The 20,054-nt window shown below is 40.4% G+C and overlaps 1 protein-coding gene across 1 annotated transcript; it reads left to right on the top strand.

Annotated features, from left to right (window-relative positions):
- The first annotated feature begins 1,646 nt into the window (after positions 1-1,646).
- alox12 (arachidonate 12-lipoxygenase) lies at positions 1,647-20,031 on the top strand. Its single transcript, XM_053343474.1, has 15 exons — positions 1,647-1,820; positions 5,874-6,020; positions 10,896-11,097; positions 11,590-11,671; positions 11,757-11,879; positions 12,091-12,197; positions 12,776-12,948; positions 13,384-13,527; positions 13,906-14,109; positions 16,217-16,303; positions 16,634-16,803; positions 17,498-17,619; positions 18,127-18,227; positions 18,363-18,533; positions 19,657-20,031. Exons 2-15 carry the CDS (start codon positions 5,874-5,876, stop codon positions 19,834-19,836), a joined length of 2,013 nt encoding a protein of 670 aa, XP_053199449.1. The 5' UTR covers positions 1,647-1,820; the 3' UTR covers positions 19,837-20,031.
- The last annotated feature ends 23 nt before the right edge of the window (positions 20,032-20,054 follow it).

The raw sequence follows: 20,054 nt of genomic DNA, 5'->3' as shown, positions 1-20,054 counted from the left end.
TATTTGCTTCCATTCAGAGCATAAGTGAGGTCCAACACGGATATTAGGTGACAAGATCTGGTTGGTGTTGGATGAGCCTTAGGTCAGGGCTCGGTACAGGACAGTCAGGTTCTTCTACAGCAAACAGAGACAAGCATTCCTTCGTGAATATTTGTCCATGGAGGCAACAGGAAACCACCTAATTGGCACAAATTTGGATGAAGAACAATTTGGAAGAACACTAAATATCTAAACTGCCATTGCATACTGTAGCATTAAGATTTCCTTATAACGGAAGCAAGAGGTCCAAACCAGCAAGCCAAGTCTCTAACTCTCATGCAAGTCAAATCTGACTTAATTACTTAATCAAATCTGAGTTAATTATTTGTTTCCACTACAAGCATCTTGCAAATTGTATGGGCCCCATATTGTTTCAGGAACATGGGCCCCACATCTGAAGCCCATGTGGGCTGGCTATATGGGCCCCATTTAAGGTCCATTCTGATCCCACTTAGACCCCATATGAGAAAACATATGGGACCTACATTGGTCTCACCCAGTTCGGCCCCACATCAAAGCCAATCAGAACCCACTTGAAAACCATATGTGACCCATATTTGCAGCCCAATTGAACTCTTATGGGGCCCACATGGGCATGCTGGCTTGAAAGACAGTGAAATTGCATACTGCAGCTCCAACGTCAAACACAGTAATGATTCAACTAAACAAATTTCACATCTTTAATGTCAAACGCATGAAAATGATGAAATAAAACTGTTAAATACCACCAAAAACATCCCTTACCATATTTCCCTTTTCACGACTAAAGTACAAGTACCTCAACTTTGTAATTGAGTATAGTACTTGAGGAAATGCACATATTTAGAAGCAGAACTCGAACAAGACATTGTGGTTTCAGCCACAGTTCAAACTGATACTGTTCTCATACTGATGTTGCACATAGTTTCTTAACAGTCTTTCCTCATTGTGGACTTCTTGTAACTGAATAAATCCAGCTCACTTTTTGAATTATTGGTGACTGCTACTAACTAAAAACATTTCGGGGGTTTTTGGTTTTTTTTGGTTTTTTGACAGTGCTGAGATAAACATGAACTGTCTGCCCATGAGGTAAAGAAAAGGAAACTGATTTATTATTTTGTTTGAATCTGGGAAAGACAGCAAACAAATATTTGTATTAATGTTTGGTTGTTTATTGTGACTGTTAAAATGTTTGCATTGAAGACTGAAAATTGTATTAGGTACTGCTGAATGATTACTTATGTTATCAATCTCCTCTAACTTTTCAATGTGAAGTTTTTACAGCTGCCACTGGTATGCAACAACAGCTCTGTAACACAGGTCTTATCAAATACTGTTCGGTCCAGATATTAACCCAACTTCCCTTTTGCAACTTTGCGTGTGTGTGTGTGTGTGTGTGTGTGTGTGTGTGTGTGTGTGTGTGTGTGTGTGTGTGTGTGTGTGTGTGTGTGGGTGTGTGTGGGTGGGTGTGTGTGTAATGAGGAGTGAGGTAAGACCAATGGCCAGGAAGTGCGCAGGGCACAAAGAGTTGATTGAGGGGAGTGTGCGAGAAAAAGTCAGTACAGCTGTGAGTGCAGTGCAGTGTAGTGTGTGTGTAGAGAGAGAGAGAGAGAGAGAGAGAGAGAGAGGGTGGATGTACAGGTCTGTGACGACTCTTAACAGAGAAGAAGAGAGAAGCTTGAGGACAGGGTGGGAGAGAAAAAGAAGGGAGGTGTCAGAAAAAACAAACTGCACCACAAGAAATCTACAGGAAGGGAGAATAAGGAACTGATACTCATCTCTGAACACAACTCAGGACTAAGGTATGTGTTTTCTGTAGTTTATTGGCTTCTGACACTCCTGTGATGCTAAATGAATGTCTGCATTTCTTTTGAGGTCAAAACAAATGTTTTTTCACACAAAACTGGGTTCTTTCAGTATGTTTTATCTTCCATGGTTTTCCAGGTTCCTTGCACCAACTGTACCTGAACTTCTTTTTGATAAGCTAACAATTCAACATGTAACTGAGACCATTGCCAAAGTGAATAACTCCTGCAACAAAACATTGTAATAATCTCTTTGAACTGATGGATTTATGGATTTATCACTTTCACTTTTATCATCGTAAATGAATGTTTTCAAATGTTAGCAGTACAACTTTTACTTAAAAAAAGTAAAAAATAGTCGTCATCTTTTTGGAAAGGTTTTGATAACAGGACTTTTAATGTCTGTCAAGTTCAGAGTGATACATAGAAACTCTTGAACAAGAAAGGGATATCTGCTACTTCTGTGTACATGTTGGCAGGTGTGATCTGAACCTCTGAAGTTAAGAAAACCTGACTCAAAGCCAAAAATACATGGATAGCACACCAATCTCTCAAATCTCCTACTGCTTTTATTTTAAGGTTTGAGGTCCATATCACAAGGCTGCAAACTGCATCATGACCTTTCCATTAGAAAGACACGCAACGCTTACTCCTCTACCTTAAATAAGGATATTTGACTTTGAAGAGCTAAAACTTGACATAACATAAAGTCACTTCCTGTTAGCATGAGAAGGGTAATATGTGGTAATTCAGACAGCTTATCTGTTGTTTTCATCAGTTCATTTGCATCAGTGTGGTTTACACATTTGTTAATGCTTGACATGATATTCAAATTATTATCTGGAAATAATACTCCCATCCTCGAGTACCTAAGTGAATATTTGACAACTATTATTATGTTTGTAATATCTGGGTAATGTAGTAGCTTTTATTCAATGGCTTAGACTGTAGAAAGGTTCATGAATTGCTTCTGACTAATGAGTGAATATGAACTATAATAGAATATGAACTAAAAACATTTCCTGGAGAAACGTGTACTATGCTTTCTCAGAGACATCAACATATTTATCAGTATTAACTCTGCACTATCAAGTTGTTGATGTTGCATGTGATTGTTTGTTTGTTTGAAATGCTCATAGCAGAACTGGTAAACACAGAGTTAACAAAGCCTGTTGATAACCAGCCTTTCAGGATTAGGCTTAGAAGGTTAGAGTTAGGTGAAACCTATCCAGAATGATCAATGTTAGTGTGATAATTGAACCTGTGACTCTGACAACATGTTCATGAATCTGCTGCTATACCAGCCTCCAGTTTTTGGTTTCAGGCCTGCCAGCAGATGTTAGAACTTGACTGCAGATATTTGCTTCCATTCAGAGCATAAGTGAGGTCCAACACGGATATTAGGTGACAAGGTCTGGTTGGTGTTGGATGAGCCTTAGGTCAGGGCTCGGTACAGGACAGTCAGGTTCTTCTACAGCAAACAGAGACAAGCATTCCTTCATGAATATTTGTCCATGGAGGCAACAGGAAACCACCTCATTGGCACAAATTTGGACAAAGAATAATTTGGAAGAACACTAAATATCTAAACTGCCATTGCATACTGTAGCATTAAGATTTCCTTATAACGGAAGCAAGAGGTCCAAACCAGCAAGCCACAGTTGGCACTATGCAATCAGACATTGAGCTTTTGACTTTGCTTTGGAAGTTTGAAACTTAGTGTTGATAGTGATTGCTGCAAACAAGGGCAAATTATGTTTGGACACTACATGCTACACAATTTGGCTTGGCTTCACAGGAACAGACTTTGTTGAAAGTCACTGAGCTCTTTAGTACAATCCAATCTACTGCAGATGTTAGTCAAGACAATAGTTATGCCCCAAGACAACACACTCTAAGCGCTGAGCAGATGTTGAGTATGTAATGTATTCACACTGGAATAGTGAAACTAGTTTCCAACAATGCAGTGCCCAAAGTAAATAGAGGAATTACTCACAGTAGGCATTAAGTAATAGAGGAAGGTGGTAAAACCTCCTCCAGTCTACATGTCAGTATCCTTGGGCAAGATACTGAACCCCAAATTGCTCCTGATGGTTGCGCCAATGTTATTTTAATGTATGTGTGAATGGTTAGCTCCTCCTGGTGAGCAGGTTGGAACCCTGCATGGCAGCCTCTGTGTGTGAATGTGGCTTGCATTGTGAGAGTGCTTCGATTGGTCAGAAGATTAGAATGGCATGATAAGTGCAGTCCATTTACCATGTATTATGTTTCTATCTATCTATCTATCTATCTATCTATCTATCTATCTATCTATCTATCCATCCATCCATCCATCCATCCATCCATCCATCCATCCATCCATCTATCTATCTATCTATCTATCTATCTATCTATCCATCTATCCATCTATCCATCTATCATCTATCTATCTATCTATCTATCTATCTATCTATCTATCTATCTATCCATCCATCCATCTATCTATCTATCTATCTATCTATCTATCTATCTATTCATCTATCCATCTATCATCTATCTATCTATCTATCTATCTATCTATCTATGACAGGAACATCTGTCTGTCTGTCTGTCTGTTATTCGCATATCTCTCGAACCGTTCATCCGATTGATTTCAAACATGACAGGTGTCTTGCTACAGGCACGAGTAAGTGCAGTGACATTGTTTGGATAAGAAATGTAAAAGATTTTGCGTGGGCACTGCACTAGTTTAACAAATGAATATAAAAGTGGTTTCAGTCTTCTCACTTAATTTTAAATTGTGTATTCAGCAGAGAGAAGGAGGTGTTGGCTCTTCCTGAGATAACATCAGGGGCCATTGAAGGTAATTCCATGTAAACAAAAACAACCACATCCTGTACACAGTGTTGTTAAAACAGAAATGTTTTCATGTTTGAAAGTACAAGCTTTAGTTACCTTATGTGGAAATATTAACAAGGCCAATGGAACCTGAACCTCTCACACTGTGTAAATGACAACATTCACACTGTATTTGGGTTGCTATCCCTCCCTTAACAAACGACTGTCACCAACAAGGCTGTATTCAGTATGACTGCAGTTTGTATTTAATTTCCACACTGGAGAAATCCTAGCAAGACAGAAGAAAGAGCTTTTCAATGAGGCACAAAGAGGCCCTGGTGATTTCAACAGCAGAGAACAGATGCAGCAATGTAGTGATTCATTCATACAGCTATGGAACACCTCTAGTAGACACACTGTAAATAATATCTGTCTCAGAATTTTCAAAATGTGTGTGTGTGTGTGTGTGTGTGTGTGTGTGTGTGTGTGTGTGTGTGTGAATCTGTATGTGAGGGATGGAAAAATATTTAACAGTGACAGTTATTTCATTTATTTTGTTCTCTCTCTGTAAAAAAATGAATGTATACATCACTTCCAGAGAGAGACAGAGGGGATGTGGAAGTGGGTGGACGGGTCTCCACCAAGTTCACACAGTTTCATAATCACTCTCTTTGCTGAAAGTTTTTAGGTTACTTTTATAGGTTTTAAAGTGCACTGGCACCTGACTTTAACTGAGGTTGTGCTGCAAAGGAATTAGGCTAATAAATCTGCCTCAGTGTCAGGAGAGCACAGAGTAGTTTGTGTGCTGTTGCAGGAGAGACGGAACTGATCTAAAATGTTCCCATTTAAATGCTGTTTACACAAGTAGGGTAAAAGAAAAAGGAGGACAAAACCCTTAGAAGGTCTGTGATTATAGTGTAATGCAGAGAAACTCACATTATTTGAATTGCAATGTTTATCTGTCATGAACTATGAAGGAAATAGAATTTCCAACGTGTTTAATTTTGTTTGAATAAAAAATCATTTCAGATGCTCCCTGTGTTGTTCTAGCACCAGTATCAGGTCAATATCATTGTTCCATAAGCTCTAACAAGCCAGAATTTGACACCAGACAATCAACAGAATTGGGTGGAGAACACTGAAGAGTTTTCTTGATGTTAATAGTGACCTCTTGTGTTAATAATTGAACCCCCTGTTCATGAACATGCTGTGTGTATGTGTGTATATCCTTAGATGGAAGTCTATACTGTAACAGTGGCAACTGGCACATCCGAATATTCAGGCACCAACAACTACATCTATGTGACCCTGGTGGGAGAGAAAGGGGAGAGTGAGCGTACCCTGCTGGACAACCCTGGACTGGACTTCTGTCGAGGAGCAGTAAGTGTGTAGAGGACACCAATACATTTGTCAAAGTCTGGACAGATCTTTTGTTTGTCTCACACACACACACACACACACACACACACACACACACACACACACACACACACACATACATCCCCTCCCCTATAGTAGAGGCCACAGTATCTGACTTAAAAACCATATAATAATCATGATGCTATAACTCTGTTGCAGATTGGTAGCCGCTGAGCTATTCATCTTATAAACAATGCTTATATAAAATTAGCACTGTCCTGAACATAACAGGCTGGAATGACTGTAATAGACTCAGACTTGGGTAAAGGCAGATGACCTTAACATCACAGCATTCAGTGATACAATTGGCCACTGTAAAAATCTAAAACATCTACATAATCTGACAACAATTCTTGGACCTAAATTGAATGACATATTCAAATTACCACAGTAATGGAGCAAACAGTGATGTATACACTATTATTAATAGTCCATCTGATTTGGTCATTCTAGCATAATGGGAGACCTTCTATATGCCACCAGTGTTGTGCCAGTATAGCCACTATATGTTTAATGAGCCCATAATTCATATTCTGGCATGGTATCTTTAAAACCAATTCATAATCAGAGTAAGACATTCTTACCGTTTTTGGCCAGTATTCTGAACACCTGGAGTGCTGCAGTAGGCAAGGCAAGGCAAGGCAGTTTTATTTATATAGCACATTTCATACACAATGGCAACTCAATGTGCTTTACATAAAACAGAAAAACATGTAATTTGAGAAACTTAAAAAATACAATTACCTGACCTGAATCAGTAGATCTCAGAGCTCTACTGGGTTTATATTCTACTAACATGTCTTGTATTCTGGACCTAAACCATTCAGTGATTTGTAGACCAGTAGCAGAACTTTAAAATCTATTCTATAGCTGACTGGGAGCCAGTGTAAAGACTTTAGAACTGGAGTAATGTGCTCTGATCTCTTTGTTCTGGTTCAAACTCGAGCTGCAGCGTTCTGAATGAGCTGCAGCTGTTTAATGCTTTTTTGTGGGAGTCCAGTCAGAAGACCGTTACAGTAGTCGAGTCTACTTGAGATGAAAGCATGAATCAACTTCTCCTGGTCTGTTTGAGACATAAAACCCTTCACTCTGGATATGTTCTTAAGCTGATAGAAGGCTGTTTTGGTGACTGATTTGATATGACTGCTGAAAGTCAGATCTGAGTCAATCAGCACGCCAAGGTTTCGGACTTGGTCCGTAGTTTTTAGAGAGAGTGACTCCAGATGTTTACTGACAGCAATCCTCTTCTCTTTATTGCCAAAAACAATGACCTCAGTTTTGTCCTGATTTAATTGAAGGAAATTTTGGTTCATCCAATCAGTGACTTGCTCTAAACAGTGACACAATGACTGTATTGGACTGTAGTCATCTGGGGACAGTGCTAGGTATATCTGCGTGTCATCTGCATAAATGGACTGTACTTATATAGCGCCTTTCTAGTCTGTGCGACCACTCAAAGCACTTTACATCATACACATTCACCCTTTCACACACATTCAAGGTTGTCTTAGTTTTAATAGGTGCAACAGCATCCATGACATTTGAGATTTTCCAGTTAAATTTATCCAGGAGTTCATCAACTGACTCTGCACTCACAGTTGGTGACATAGCTATAGCCTCCATAAACTTTGCACTGGTATTCTCATTTATGTACCTTCTCCTAACAGACACAGAGGTTAACTGAACATTTGGAATGATTTGTAAGTCAAAGAACACACAGAAATGATCAGAAAGAGCCAAGTCCTTAACATCAACAGAACAAATATCAACACCTTTAGAGATAACCAGATCCAGAGTGTGGCCTCGAGTGTGTGTGGGCCCTTTCACATGTTGCAAGAGGCCAAAAGTGTCAAGTAGAGCAGAGAGTTCTTTGGCATTACTGTCCATGTTATTGTCTACATGAATGTTAAAATCCCCTGTTATGATAAAAAAGTTGTAGTCAGTGCAGATAACTGACAGCAGTTCAGCAAACTCATCAATGAATTTTCCTGAATATCTTGGAGGTCTATAAATGATTAAAAAAAGGACTTTTGGATCACCTTTTAATAAAAAACAGAGATAAAATCACCTAATGTAATTTCCTTGCACTGAAATACAGATTTAAAGATGGCAGCAACTCCCCCGCCTTTCTTACCAGTTCGACACTTGTTCATAAAACTAAAATTTGTTGGTGCTGCCTCATTGAGAATAGCACAACAGCTACATTCAGTCAGCCATGTTTCACTAAGAAGTAAAAAATCTAGATCATAGGTCATAATGACGTCATTAACTAGCAGTGATTTGTTGGCTAGCGATCTGATATTGAGTAGAGCTAACCTTGTGGAGATAACAGGAGACACTGGTATATTTTGAGGTTGACATGCTATACTTAATAAATTAGCAGATTTAATTGAACCCTTGTTATTTCTCACCAGTTTAACCGTTCTTCTGTTACCTGTCATCACAGGGATTGAGAAAACTACCTGAACTCCATAGGGCCCTGACTTTTCCTGGGGGAGAACATAATTGGTATCAGTATTGCAGCCTGGACCCGGCACATATCAGTCAGACTCACAGATGATCTGAGTCAAAGGAGGTGGGGGGGCTCTGTGACTCTTGGATGATGGTTGTTTCCAGCGTGGTGGAATGGGAGGGGCTTGACGATGGGGGAAGTTGAGGGGAGAAAAAATGGGATTTGGGCGTGGTGTGAGTTGGATTCCAGCATTGACAAGGTCATTCATCCTGTCGGTGAAATCCAGAAGTGGGGAGTCCTGACTAAGTGGAGAGAATGAAAGGCTGGAATGGGTCCTGGTGGGTGAAAGTTGGGAGTCTCCAGGTGGGGCTAGGGGAGACTCCACTTGTCGGGTTGTTGGGGCTGGGGGAGACTCCACTTGTTGGGTTGTTGGGGCTGGGGGAGGCTCCTCCTGTTGGGTTTTTAGGGCTGGGGAAGAATCCTCCTGTTGGGCTGTTGGGGCTGGGGGAGACTCCTTGTGTTGGGGCAAGGATGATGACGTTAAATCATCTCTCTGGGTGTGCTGACTTTCATGGTCAGTCCTTATCTCAGGCGGTAGCAATTCTTCTCCAGAACGTTGTCTTATCTGTTGTTTTGGATTGTCTTGTCTTGTCTTGTCCTTGGCAGGGACTGCTGGTGACTGACGCACAAAATCAAAAATGTTGTAGCTTAACAGCTGTACTCCTGACTTGTTAAGGCAAAATCCATCTGCCTTAAAGAGGTGTCTGCGTTCCCAAAAAATGTTGAAATTGTCAATAAAGTTCACAGATTGAGCGGCACACGTATCTTTGAGCCATCTGTTGAGCATCAACAGCCTGCTGAATCTCTCGTCTCCTCGCCGAACTGTCGGTAGAGGTCCACTGATAAACACCTCAGTATTCAGACATCGAACTTTGTTCAGCAGATCATTAAAATCCTGTTTCAATACCTCTGATTGTAGCTTGATAACATCAAGCGCTCCTGTGTGTATGACGAGAGATTTCACTGTCGGATGCTCAGCAGTGATTTCCAGAATTTTCTCTGAGATATCGGACACCATGTCGTTGGTAAAACAGAGTACTTTGGCGTTTTTGTTGAAAAAGTGTTTTATCTTATTCACAGCTCCGTCACCCACTATCAGCGTCTGAGGCCCAGTAGTTAGCTCTTTCTGCGGCCTTTTAGTTTTTGATTTAGCCACATACCTTTCTCTGGTGCTGGAAGATGACCTTTCTTTTGGGGAGTCAGGGTCTTGTAAAAGCGGAGCAAATCTGTTCTCTAGTAGAATCCCTGTGTCTTGGGTCGGTTTGCTCTTACTTTTTGTTTTTGCCACAGTCCACGGCTGTTTTCTCCTTGGTACTGGGGTTGAAGAGACCCTCCTGTGCGATGGCAGTGCAGGCCACTGAGTTTCATCACGAGCCTCCGGGTGCTGGGTTCTGCCTGTTAACCGTCTTCCCATATCTAAGGGAAGCGATGATTTATTCTTTGGCTTTGCACCAAGAGAGTTCCAGGGAGGACTACTGGTTGATTTACTGCCGTAACCACCAGCCTCCTGCTTCTTGGTGGTGCTAATTAGCTGTCTGTTAGCCTGCTCCTGTCCACTGATTTGAGTCATCGGTAGAGTGGTTTCATTCCCATATTGTCCATTTACCTCCACGTTGACTTCAGTAAGCAAGCATTAAACCAGAATTACATAATCCTTTGTGCTTGAAGTATCTCAGGTTCTAATGCAGTGTGCCACATTTCTGTGGTGAAGTGTGAGCTAAGCTTAAAGGTGAAGCTCTTGATTTACTGATCAATTTACATTCCACCCCTTGCCAATGGTTATGAACTTTGGGTCCTGAAATAATGAGATCTCAGATACAAGCAGGGCATCTGAGCTCCCACCTAGAGAGTGTGTGATTTGCGCATCATCTGTCATCTGTAGGGAGTAGAACCACTGCTCATTCATGTCAAAAGGATCAAGCAACTGATTAGGATGCTCCTGTATGCTTCCCTTTAGAAGTTTTTCAGAGCCCATCTGAGACGAGACACTGGGTAGATCAAGGATTGTATATCCTGTTTGGTCTGGGAATGTTGTTGGATCCTTCAGCAAGGAATTTGAGGATGTATCTGTGAAGCTGCTTGCTTAGTCTGCTTCCATTGCAAGATGGACCAGGATAAGTGCTAGGATCTGGATTTATAGATGATTGGAGAGGAGAGGAGGGACAGCGGTTGGAAGGTCTTAAGTACTCAAAGCACACAGAGATCTTTGAATGCTGTAGTATTTGTCTATGTTTATGTTATATGACTGCTGTTAAAGCTTGCATTGATGATTTTTATCTTTGTCATTTCTCTTTCCCCATCTCCCTTCCCTCCATATCTGTCAGGTGGATTCGTACAAGGTGAACAGCCCTTCCCATTTAGGCTCCCTGCTACTGGTCAGGCTGGAGAAACAGAGATACTGGGTGGAAGATAACTGGTTCTGTCGCTACGTCACTGTGGAACCTCCTGGTGGAGCCAAAGCACTGACTTTTCCATGTTATCGCTGGCTTATAGGAGACATAAAGTTGGAAATAAGAGAGGGAACAGGTAGGAAAGATTCTATGTATTTGGAATAAGCTGCTAAAGATACAGTTGAAGCGCTTTTGAGCAAGGCAGTCAACCCCAACTGATCATTGCTCAGTGGCAGACTAGTTATCCTGAGCAGCTGTTCTTACACTGCATCATTGTACAGTGTGCCATTCAAATTCATTTTGACAGTCAAGCATCAAGGATAGGGTTCATGCAAATCCTGTGGAATGGTCATTCTTTTTGCTTTTTAATATTTTGTCCACTTGGCCCGTTTACAAACTGCATCAAAATGTGATCAGATCTGGTGGAAGAAAAACATATTTATACAGATGTCAATCCAAGCAGAACTGAATGTGGTATGCAGGTTATCTGGCTCACATTGTGATCTTATCTCAGTCAGGTTTAAATTCCTCCCTCCAAAACCTTGGGGCCGTGGACATGAGACCCTGTAGGTCTGTACTGTTGCTAAAGATGGTCTTTTCTGTCTCTCTCCTTGTCCTGTCTCCTTAGCTAGGACACTGAGCAATGAGTCCATACCTCGGCTGCTGGCTCACAGAAGGACAGAGCTGGAGGAGAGACAGAAGACTTACAGGTCCAATACGCACACAATAAAACACAACAATACAGCTGCACATTTTTTATTGATATTTGTATGATACTGTTTCGGTTTCTGCCAGATGGGTGACGTGGGCTCCAGGGATTCCCAGATCTATTGACGCTAAAACGGAATCAGATTTACCCCAAGATGTCCGCTTTGACAATGAGAAGAGGAGTGACTTCGAACATTCCCTACAATATGCGTAGGTGGTACACACACACACACACACACACACACACACACACACACACACACACACAGGGAGAGAGCTGAGAGAGAGCACTTCAGAGGATTTAAAGGATGTAGCTTAACCCCCTAACCCCAATCACTACTAGCCTAACCCTAACCCTGAGAGCTTAGTTCACATATGTGACTGTGTAATCAGTTCCACATGCAACCTTCCTTTTCATCAGCTTGCTGGAGCTGTCTCTCAAAAAACTGGCCATCAAGTTTGGAAAGTCCTGGGATGACCTGGATGATTTCCAACGGATCTTTTGGAAGCTGCGCAGTCCCATAGCAGGTGAGTAATTTTAATGAAGTCATACAACTAAATTCATCTACAGCGTACTGAGGCCTTTAGGAGTTCTGGCTAATCCACTAAACATATTTTCTTGTGGGTTTTTGGTAAACCAATCACACCCTTTGATTCTGCAGTATTCTTTAGATTGACAGACCAATGGGTCAAATAGAAGTTAATTTACTTGTTAAACCTGTACTCCTTCTGTGATGGGATTGAGTAGCTAAAAGCATTTGGCCAAAGAAGACAAGAACAGGGTTGGTTTAGAGCCATCTCTGTAATCTACTTCTTGGGCTAGCATCTGTTCCAAAAGCCACTGTTACACAATGAGTATTCCCAAAGAGGGTGTCTATCAATCTTTATCAATCAATCTTTATTTGTATAGCACCAAATCACAACAAAGTCATCTCAAGGCACTTTACACATAGAGCAGGTCTAAACCGTACTCTTCAGATATGATCTCTGTTAAGAGAAATTTGTATAGACTGTACATGCTAGTTATATTAAGACAACCTGTTATATTAAAGACAGAAACCACTTGTGTGATTACTCACGCAGTGTAACATGTGTGTTTGACTCAGAGTACTGTATGAAGCACTGGAAAGAGGACTCGTTGTTTGGATACCAGTGCCTGAATGGCTCCAACCCAAGAATGATCCAGAGGTGTAAGAATCTGCCAGGGAATTTCCCTGTAACTCCAGACATGGTGCAGAGCTCCCTGCCTCCAAAGACCAACCTGAACAAAGAACTAAAGGTGGAACAATTTATTGTTTGTTGATCTGCTGCTTCCAAAACACAATCTCACAGCTCAATTATTATTTTTTAAGTTATTAATCATAAATGGACAACAATAGGCAACTCATTCATAGTCTCATTTGTCTAGAGACAATTATTTGTCTATAGAACTGTAGTCACATACAGGTAACTACTAAATTGATGGCTGCAGTGCAGTGGTGCTAGGGGCAGCACTTGACAAGCGTAATATGCTCCACAGCGCGGCAGTAGTGTGTTTTCACCTTAATTCTTTAACTACATTTATGTGGGTTACTTTTATTTATGTGGGATTTTTCAAGCAGGACTTACTTGTAATGGAGTATTTCTATATTGCTGTAATGGTAAAGGATCTGCTACTCACTGCCTCCTTCAGTGTCCTCATTTCTTCCCATTGATCAGCTCCTCTCCTGTCCAGGCAGGGAATATCTTCTTGTTAGACTATGCCATCGTGGATGGGATTCCCACCAACACAATCAGGGGTGAACTTCAGTACATCGCTGCTCCACTCTGTCTGCTGTACCAACACCCAGACCAAGGACTCATACCTATTGCTATACAGGTAGATGAATACCAGAGAAATTGTGGCCTAAGGAAAATCTGAAAATATTGATTGAACTGCCAAATGAAAAAAAATAAAAAATCTGACAATGAAAAATACTTGGATATACATAATGTAAACCAGTGATTAATAAAGGTGATTTTCTTTGTTTCAGTGCTGAATCTAAACCCAAGAAATTTGTATAAAATCAGACCAAAACTAAGAATACTGAATGTTAACCTGGGAATATTGTATATAATCCTGAATGTTTTTTGTTTGTTTTTTATTTGGTCAGAAAATCAAATCCAGTATCTGCAACAAAACTGGAGTCTGATATCCAAACTTGGTTTGGGACTTTTTAGATATGGAACACTAACAGTCTCCCTTCCTAACCCCCAGCTCGAGCAGACTCCAGACTTGGACACACCCATCTTCCTGCCAAAAGATGCACCCCTGGCCTGGCTAATGGCTAAAATGTGGGTACGTCACGCTGAGTTCCAGGTGTTCCAGGTGCTGTCTCACCTGCTCAGGACACACCTGGTGATAGAGGTGTTTTGTGTGGCGACTCTTAGACAGCTGCCTGCTGTACATCCTATATACAAGGTAAACACACATAAAATATTATTCATTATTGTATTTGTTTGTTAAAAAATGTCCTCCATATATGTTTAATAATTGTAAGTTTATATTAAGTGTGAGAGAGAAGAGAACTAGACTTTTGCTTTCATATTATACTCACCACTATTCTGCTCTCACTTTGTCTTTTCAACATGGACTGTTTTTCAGTTTCCAGTCCATCCACTTTCAGTCAGTGTAGCACTTGTTACCTGTTAAGATGTTTCAATGAAAAGAGTTCTACCTTCTCAAAGGCTATACAGTAATCCTTTACTGGCTTCATGTGCAGAGGTATTGAATTCAACAAGTCCTCCAAATTAATAGACCAGATATTAGGTTTGACCATGTGACTCCAGAAAGACAGATAGATAAATATGTATCTGAAGCCTGGAAAAAGCCTCAGGACGGTCTATATGTTAAGTTGCTATAATGCCTGTTATCTCGTTATCTGGTTTTCATTTGTTATTATTTGTGCTTTTCTTCTTTTGTTTCAGTGTCTTGTAAGCCCATTTGGGCTGGGCACTTCTGGTGCATTACACATTAATAAAAAATCAAAAAATCAAGATGTGTTTTCTAGCCTGGTGCCTATCAGCAGTAATTCGCAAGACAATTCAAAACACTTTATTTGTCCCCGAGGGGCAATTTAAAAGGCATGAGGAGCAGCATCATACATTTTTTTTAAAAAAGGACAAACAGAATATCAACAACATAAAATCATAAAGTGCTATGGTCAGTATTTCAGTGACTGTTACAGTCCAAGTGCTCTGTGCTTCATGGTAAAGTGCTGTGTGCATTTAGTCAGTTGAGGGGCAGTGATGTTGGGACAGGGAGGGGTCAGAGTTTAGGAGCTGGACTGCTGTAGGGACAAAGGTGGCCCTCCTCCTTTGTGTTCTGCAGCGTGGACAGTGCAGTCTGCGGCGTGATGGGAGCCACTCAAACACTGAGTGTAGAGTGTGTGAAGGGTCATGTACGATCCTGTGAGCAGTATGGATTGTTTGTTGTTCACAAAAAGCAGAGCTCTAACAGGGTGTCCAATGATTTTGGAGCGGACTTTGGTGATGCTAAGTAAACGTGTCCGATCTTGCAGGCTGATGGAATAGAACCAGGAGATGAATGAGAATGTTAGGATGCTCTCAATGAAGTGAAGGTAAAAGGTCAGGGGAATGTCTTTATTAACTCCAAACGATCTCAGGATATTGTCTCTGGTGGCACTTTTTCAGGATCTCCTCAGTGTTCGCGGAAAACCTCAGAAGCCCGTCAAAAATTGTGCCCAAGTACCTGTATTCCTCCACCACCTCCACAGGCTCTTCCCGGATGGTGGTAGTGATGGCCTCTGCCAGTTGTCTTGCTTGCTGGAGAATGTCACAATCACCTCTTTAGTCTTTGTTGAGTTCAGCTGGGCCCAGAGACAACTTCATTTGTCTGCGTTTTCTAAAACTGTCACATATCAGTTAAAAATAATGATGTTTTATGATGTGACAACACTGTGGTTAAGGTCTGGTTAGATGCTGGTTTAGGTTAAAATCAGGTGAAGGGTTAAAGGGATAGAGAAATATGGTGCAGGTTAAGATGACTACTTCTTTAAAGTTAGGCCACCTTCACTGTCACAGCAACAATAAACACTACAACAATAAAAACTCATCTAAATCATGGTTGGAAACAGGAAACAAAAAGCAGTTTATTGTGGCAGAGTCATACTGTTGGGTTAATGCCTCACCCCTCCTCCTCTGAATGAGGAAATTTGTCCACATATATATCATCTGCACTGCGCCATTGCTCAAGGCCACAATTACTATGGCCACTAGATGGCAGCTGTCACACAGGCATAACTACAGGGCAAATCTTGTTGAAAAAGTATAAGCAACTGGATTAATTAGTGAATAAAATCTGACCATATAGTGTTCAGATAATTCTGCAGCTCCAGATTGTTAGTGATATTATTTAAGAGTCTTAACTTAACTAGTCTAACTTAACTATTTGAATTCTTGCTTTTATTTGAAATTTGGCACTAATTTGGTTTAATGTTAGCTTGTCAAGCTGTAGTGTACAGAAAAATGTTGTACACTGAATTGGCTTGTGTATCTTCCTGCTGCAGCTTCTGGCTCCTCATCTGCGCTACACGTTAGAGATCAACTGTAGGGGGCGTACTCAGCTCATCTCCTCTGATGGCATCTTCAAACGGGTTTGTGAGGCTTTTTATTTAAAGTGGCCTTGATATACTATACTAGATTCCCAGACAGCATGTCCATGTGAGGCCCAAAAGGGTTAAATTTGTTACTGAAACCATGTGGGTCTCGCAAAATTTGCCCAGTTCAAGCCCATGCCCACTCAGTACCCACGTAACCCGCATTTAACCCATGTGGGGCCGACATGGACATGCTGCCTGGGAATTGTTACAGTGACCAGGCTCTCCACTTGGCCTCTCTTTGACATCTGATACAAAAGAAATGAAAGACAAACTGTTGATGGGTGTGATGTTAATAAAGATAATGATAGTCGTGTTTGTGTGTAGGTTGTGTCTACAGGCGGTGATGGCCTGTTGATTCTGGCTCAGAGGGAGTACAAGACTTTAACCTACCGCTCCCTCCAGCCCTGCCACGACTTCAATGACAGAGGAGTTTCTCACCTCCCAAACTATTATTACAGGGAACACACACTGATGCTGTGGGATGCTTTACACAGGTACACAATGCACACCATGCTCATCCTCTCATCCTAGCATGATGTTGGGTCTACTTTATTATAAATTAAAAAAAGGAGATTTAAATTCACAATGAAACAGAAATGTGACATATTTCTGAGGGAAATGGAATGTGTGTGAAATAGTTTTCAGTGTTGCTAACCAACATCTAGTAGCCCTCATCTGGATAAGTCTCTAGGAGACTAGTGAGCCAGTAGTGTATGGGTTTATGGGTTGCTGCTGAAAAAAACGAATACAGAACACAGATAACTCAGTTTCTACTCACCAGTAGGTCCCAAAACAAAACCATTTACCCTGATTCCACTTTATCAGTCTAATTGGAGCATTTAGAACATTTATCTACTCATGTGAGAGGGTTGGAGGATTGACTTTGACATCAAGTTCTATGAAAACAGATATCAGAAAATGAAAATCATGATCTAGATTCTCTATTTATATCCCAGGGGTCACTATGCACAGCAAGGGATGTCAGCCTCATTACAAGGTGCTTTGGTCTTCATGCTCTTCTTGATTTCTGTATGTTGGACTAAGCAAAGTCATTGTTCTGAAATGTTTGCATTGTACACACAAGGTTAATTTTAGGCTTAAAGTTAATCTTTGGCTATTGGTTTGAGGGAATTGAGGGCACTGTTAAGGACCAGATGACTGAATAGCTAACTGTGACTCTTCCTTCAGTTTTGTCTCAGATATGGTTGGATTGTTCTACCAGTCAGACCATGATGTGCAGGAAGACCTGGAGCTCCAAGCCTGGATCAGAGACATAACACAAGAAGGCTTCACAGAGCTCCCCAACTTTGGTTAGTTTCAAATTTAACACTTAAAATAGATCCAATTGGACTTAAAATCATCCCTTGAAAAAAGGCATAGTTAACATCTGGGGAAATTTTTATTCACTGTCTTTTCTGGATGTGAGTGTGTTCTCCAGAGCTTCAGTCATGAATGATTGGCTTCTTAGCCTAAAGACTGGAAGCACTGAATGAAGGATAGCTTGGTTCTGTCCAAAGTCCAAAAATATTACTTAAAAATATTACTACAGTCAAAGTTCATTAATTTACATGTTGAATCATGTTTGGTTAATTTATACACAAACAGAAATAGAAAAGAACAACACAATTTTGTGTTTTTAGGGAAGTCATGAGCTGGAACTAGCAGGAAATACTTCCAGTCTTTATGCTAAGCTAAACATTGTGAGTCACAACCTTACAAACATTACAGGAATCCATTGACACACACACAATACTGTCAGCAGAAGAGATTATTGACTGCTTGTGTGTATCTCAGACTTGATGGTGGATGTATTTCAGGTATGCCCAGTCAGCTCAGCACCAGAGAGGAACTCATCACTCTGCTGGCAGTCATCATTTTAACCGCTACAACCCAGCATGCTGCTACTAACAACGGACAGGTATGTAACTCACTGATTAGGGTTGCACTGTTCTGACTCTCAGAACATCTGGAATGAACTGAATTTTTTTTATGTCATAAACATGTACCCCCCCACTACAGGGTTTCAACCCATTTTCCTTGTGTTATTGTTTAGTTTGACTGGTGTGCCTGGGTACCCAACACCCCTTGCACCATGAGACGCCCTCCACCAACAGACAAGGATGCTGTTACTATGGATATGATCATGGCCACACTTCCTGATATCAGCCAGTCCTGCATGCAGATGGCAATCACATGGCATCTGGGACGTCCACAACCAGATGCAGTAAGTCCATCTTTCTGCAATACAGCTGCAGATCACATAATATATTAGGACTCGAAATTTTAGTCAGAGTTAGACTTGATTTACCAAATTGTTGTTTTTTAGTTTTTCAGTGATTTAAAAAATATATTTAATTCAATTAAAATTTTATGAAAGCAGATAGTTTTGTTTTTGTTTTCAGATATCTTAAAAATCTCTGCATCCACAAAACAATGGAGGTGAAGGGACTTTCATTTACGTTGCTCACTGTATTGAAAAATTATGGAAAAAAACTAGTAGCTGCTTCTTTCCAAGGTCCCTGTATTTTAAAAAAAAATCCACAGAGCAGTCTTTGTTTTCAAAGGGTCTATCCTTCAGTATAAAGTAATCCCAATGAAAAACATGAGGTCTGCATATCATCAGTAAAATAAGTACAGATACAGAATAGGCTATATAAATATTGCAGCCCACTGAAGTTATATAAACATGCAAATGACAATATGAACATGAATGGCTGACAGTGTGGATTCATGGTTTATTCAGTTGGGGGGCCTGGAGCTTTATGTGGTGCAAATATGAAGGTATAAAAGAACATAAATGTAATGTGATTAACTTTAATTTAAAGACTGTAGTGTTTATTTATGTATGGGTAGAGACCTGTCTTTTTCTTTTCTGGTGTGATTTGGGAGTAAAACTGATCTGATGGGACTTTTTTTTTTCTTTTCTGTGGTTTTTACTTCATTTTCCTCTTTTTAGTGTGTTTCTTTTTGTTCCCTGTATGCTTTGAATGTTGCTACTTTTTTTGGTATGTTCTCATTTTCTTTTATCTTTTTTGTTGTATTACATTTTTGTATAATGTTGTGGGTTTTAATAACTGTATTGTCTTTCTGTGTGGACCTGAGGAAGAGTAGCTTTTGCCCAGCGCAATTGCTAATGAGGATCCTAATAAACAACAAACAGCATGTCCTATCTACACTGACCAAGCACTTTATCAGGAACACATGTACAGTCCGCTGCAACAGCTCTGCCACACATTCCACATCACTTTGACTTTTGACTTGACGTGTTCCTAATATTTTGTTACATGATGTCATGTGTCATGTTACATTGGTTTTGTTTCACCAGCTTCCTGTTTTCCTCTGCTTAGATTCCTTTAGGCCAATACACAGAAGAGTATTTCACTGAGGGGCGGGCCCAGGAAGTGATTGACAGGTTCAGAAAGCAACTGAAGGAGATTGAGGACAACATCCTGAGTCAGAATGAAGGAATGGAGCTTCAATACCTTTACCTGCTGCCCAGCCGCATAGAAAACAGCATCACTATATAGAATCAGTAACAGATGGTTCAACACAGGCTTTACTGTTTGTTCTTTCAGGGAAGAGCTCATACATATCTTAATGGAGCATCATCAATATGTACTTCGTAACAAGCACAGAAGGTTATAGAACTTTTTTATTCTTTACAATTTTATCTACAACTGGATTAAAATGAGTTTTGATAACATTTTATAGTTTTTACAGAATGTGCCAGTACTTTAAAACAATA

Source organism: Scomber japonicus, chromosome 22 (genome assembly GCF_027409825.1).
Source record: "Scomber japonicus isolate fScoJap1 chromosome 22, fScoJap1.pri, whole genome shotgun sequence".
In the NCBI taxonomy this organism is placed as follows: Eukaryota; Metazoa; Chordata; class Actinopteri; order Scombriformes; family Scombridae; genus Scomber; species Scomber japonicus.
This window is presented reverse-complemented; position numbering and strand designations above follow the sequence as displayed.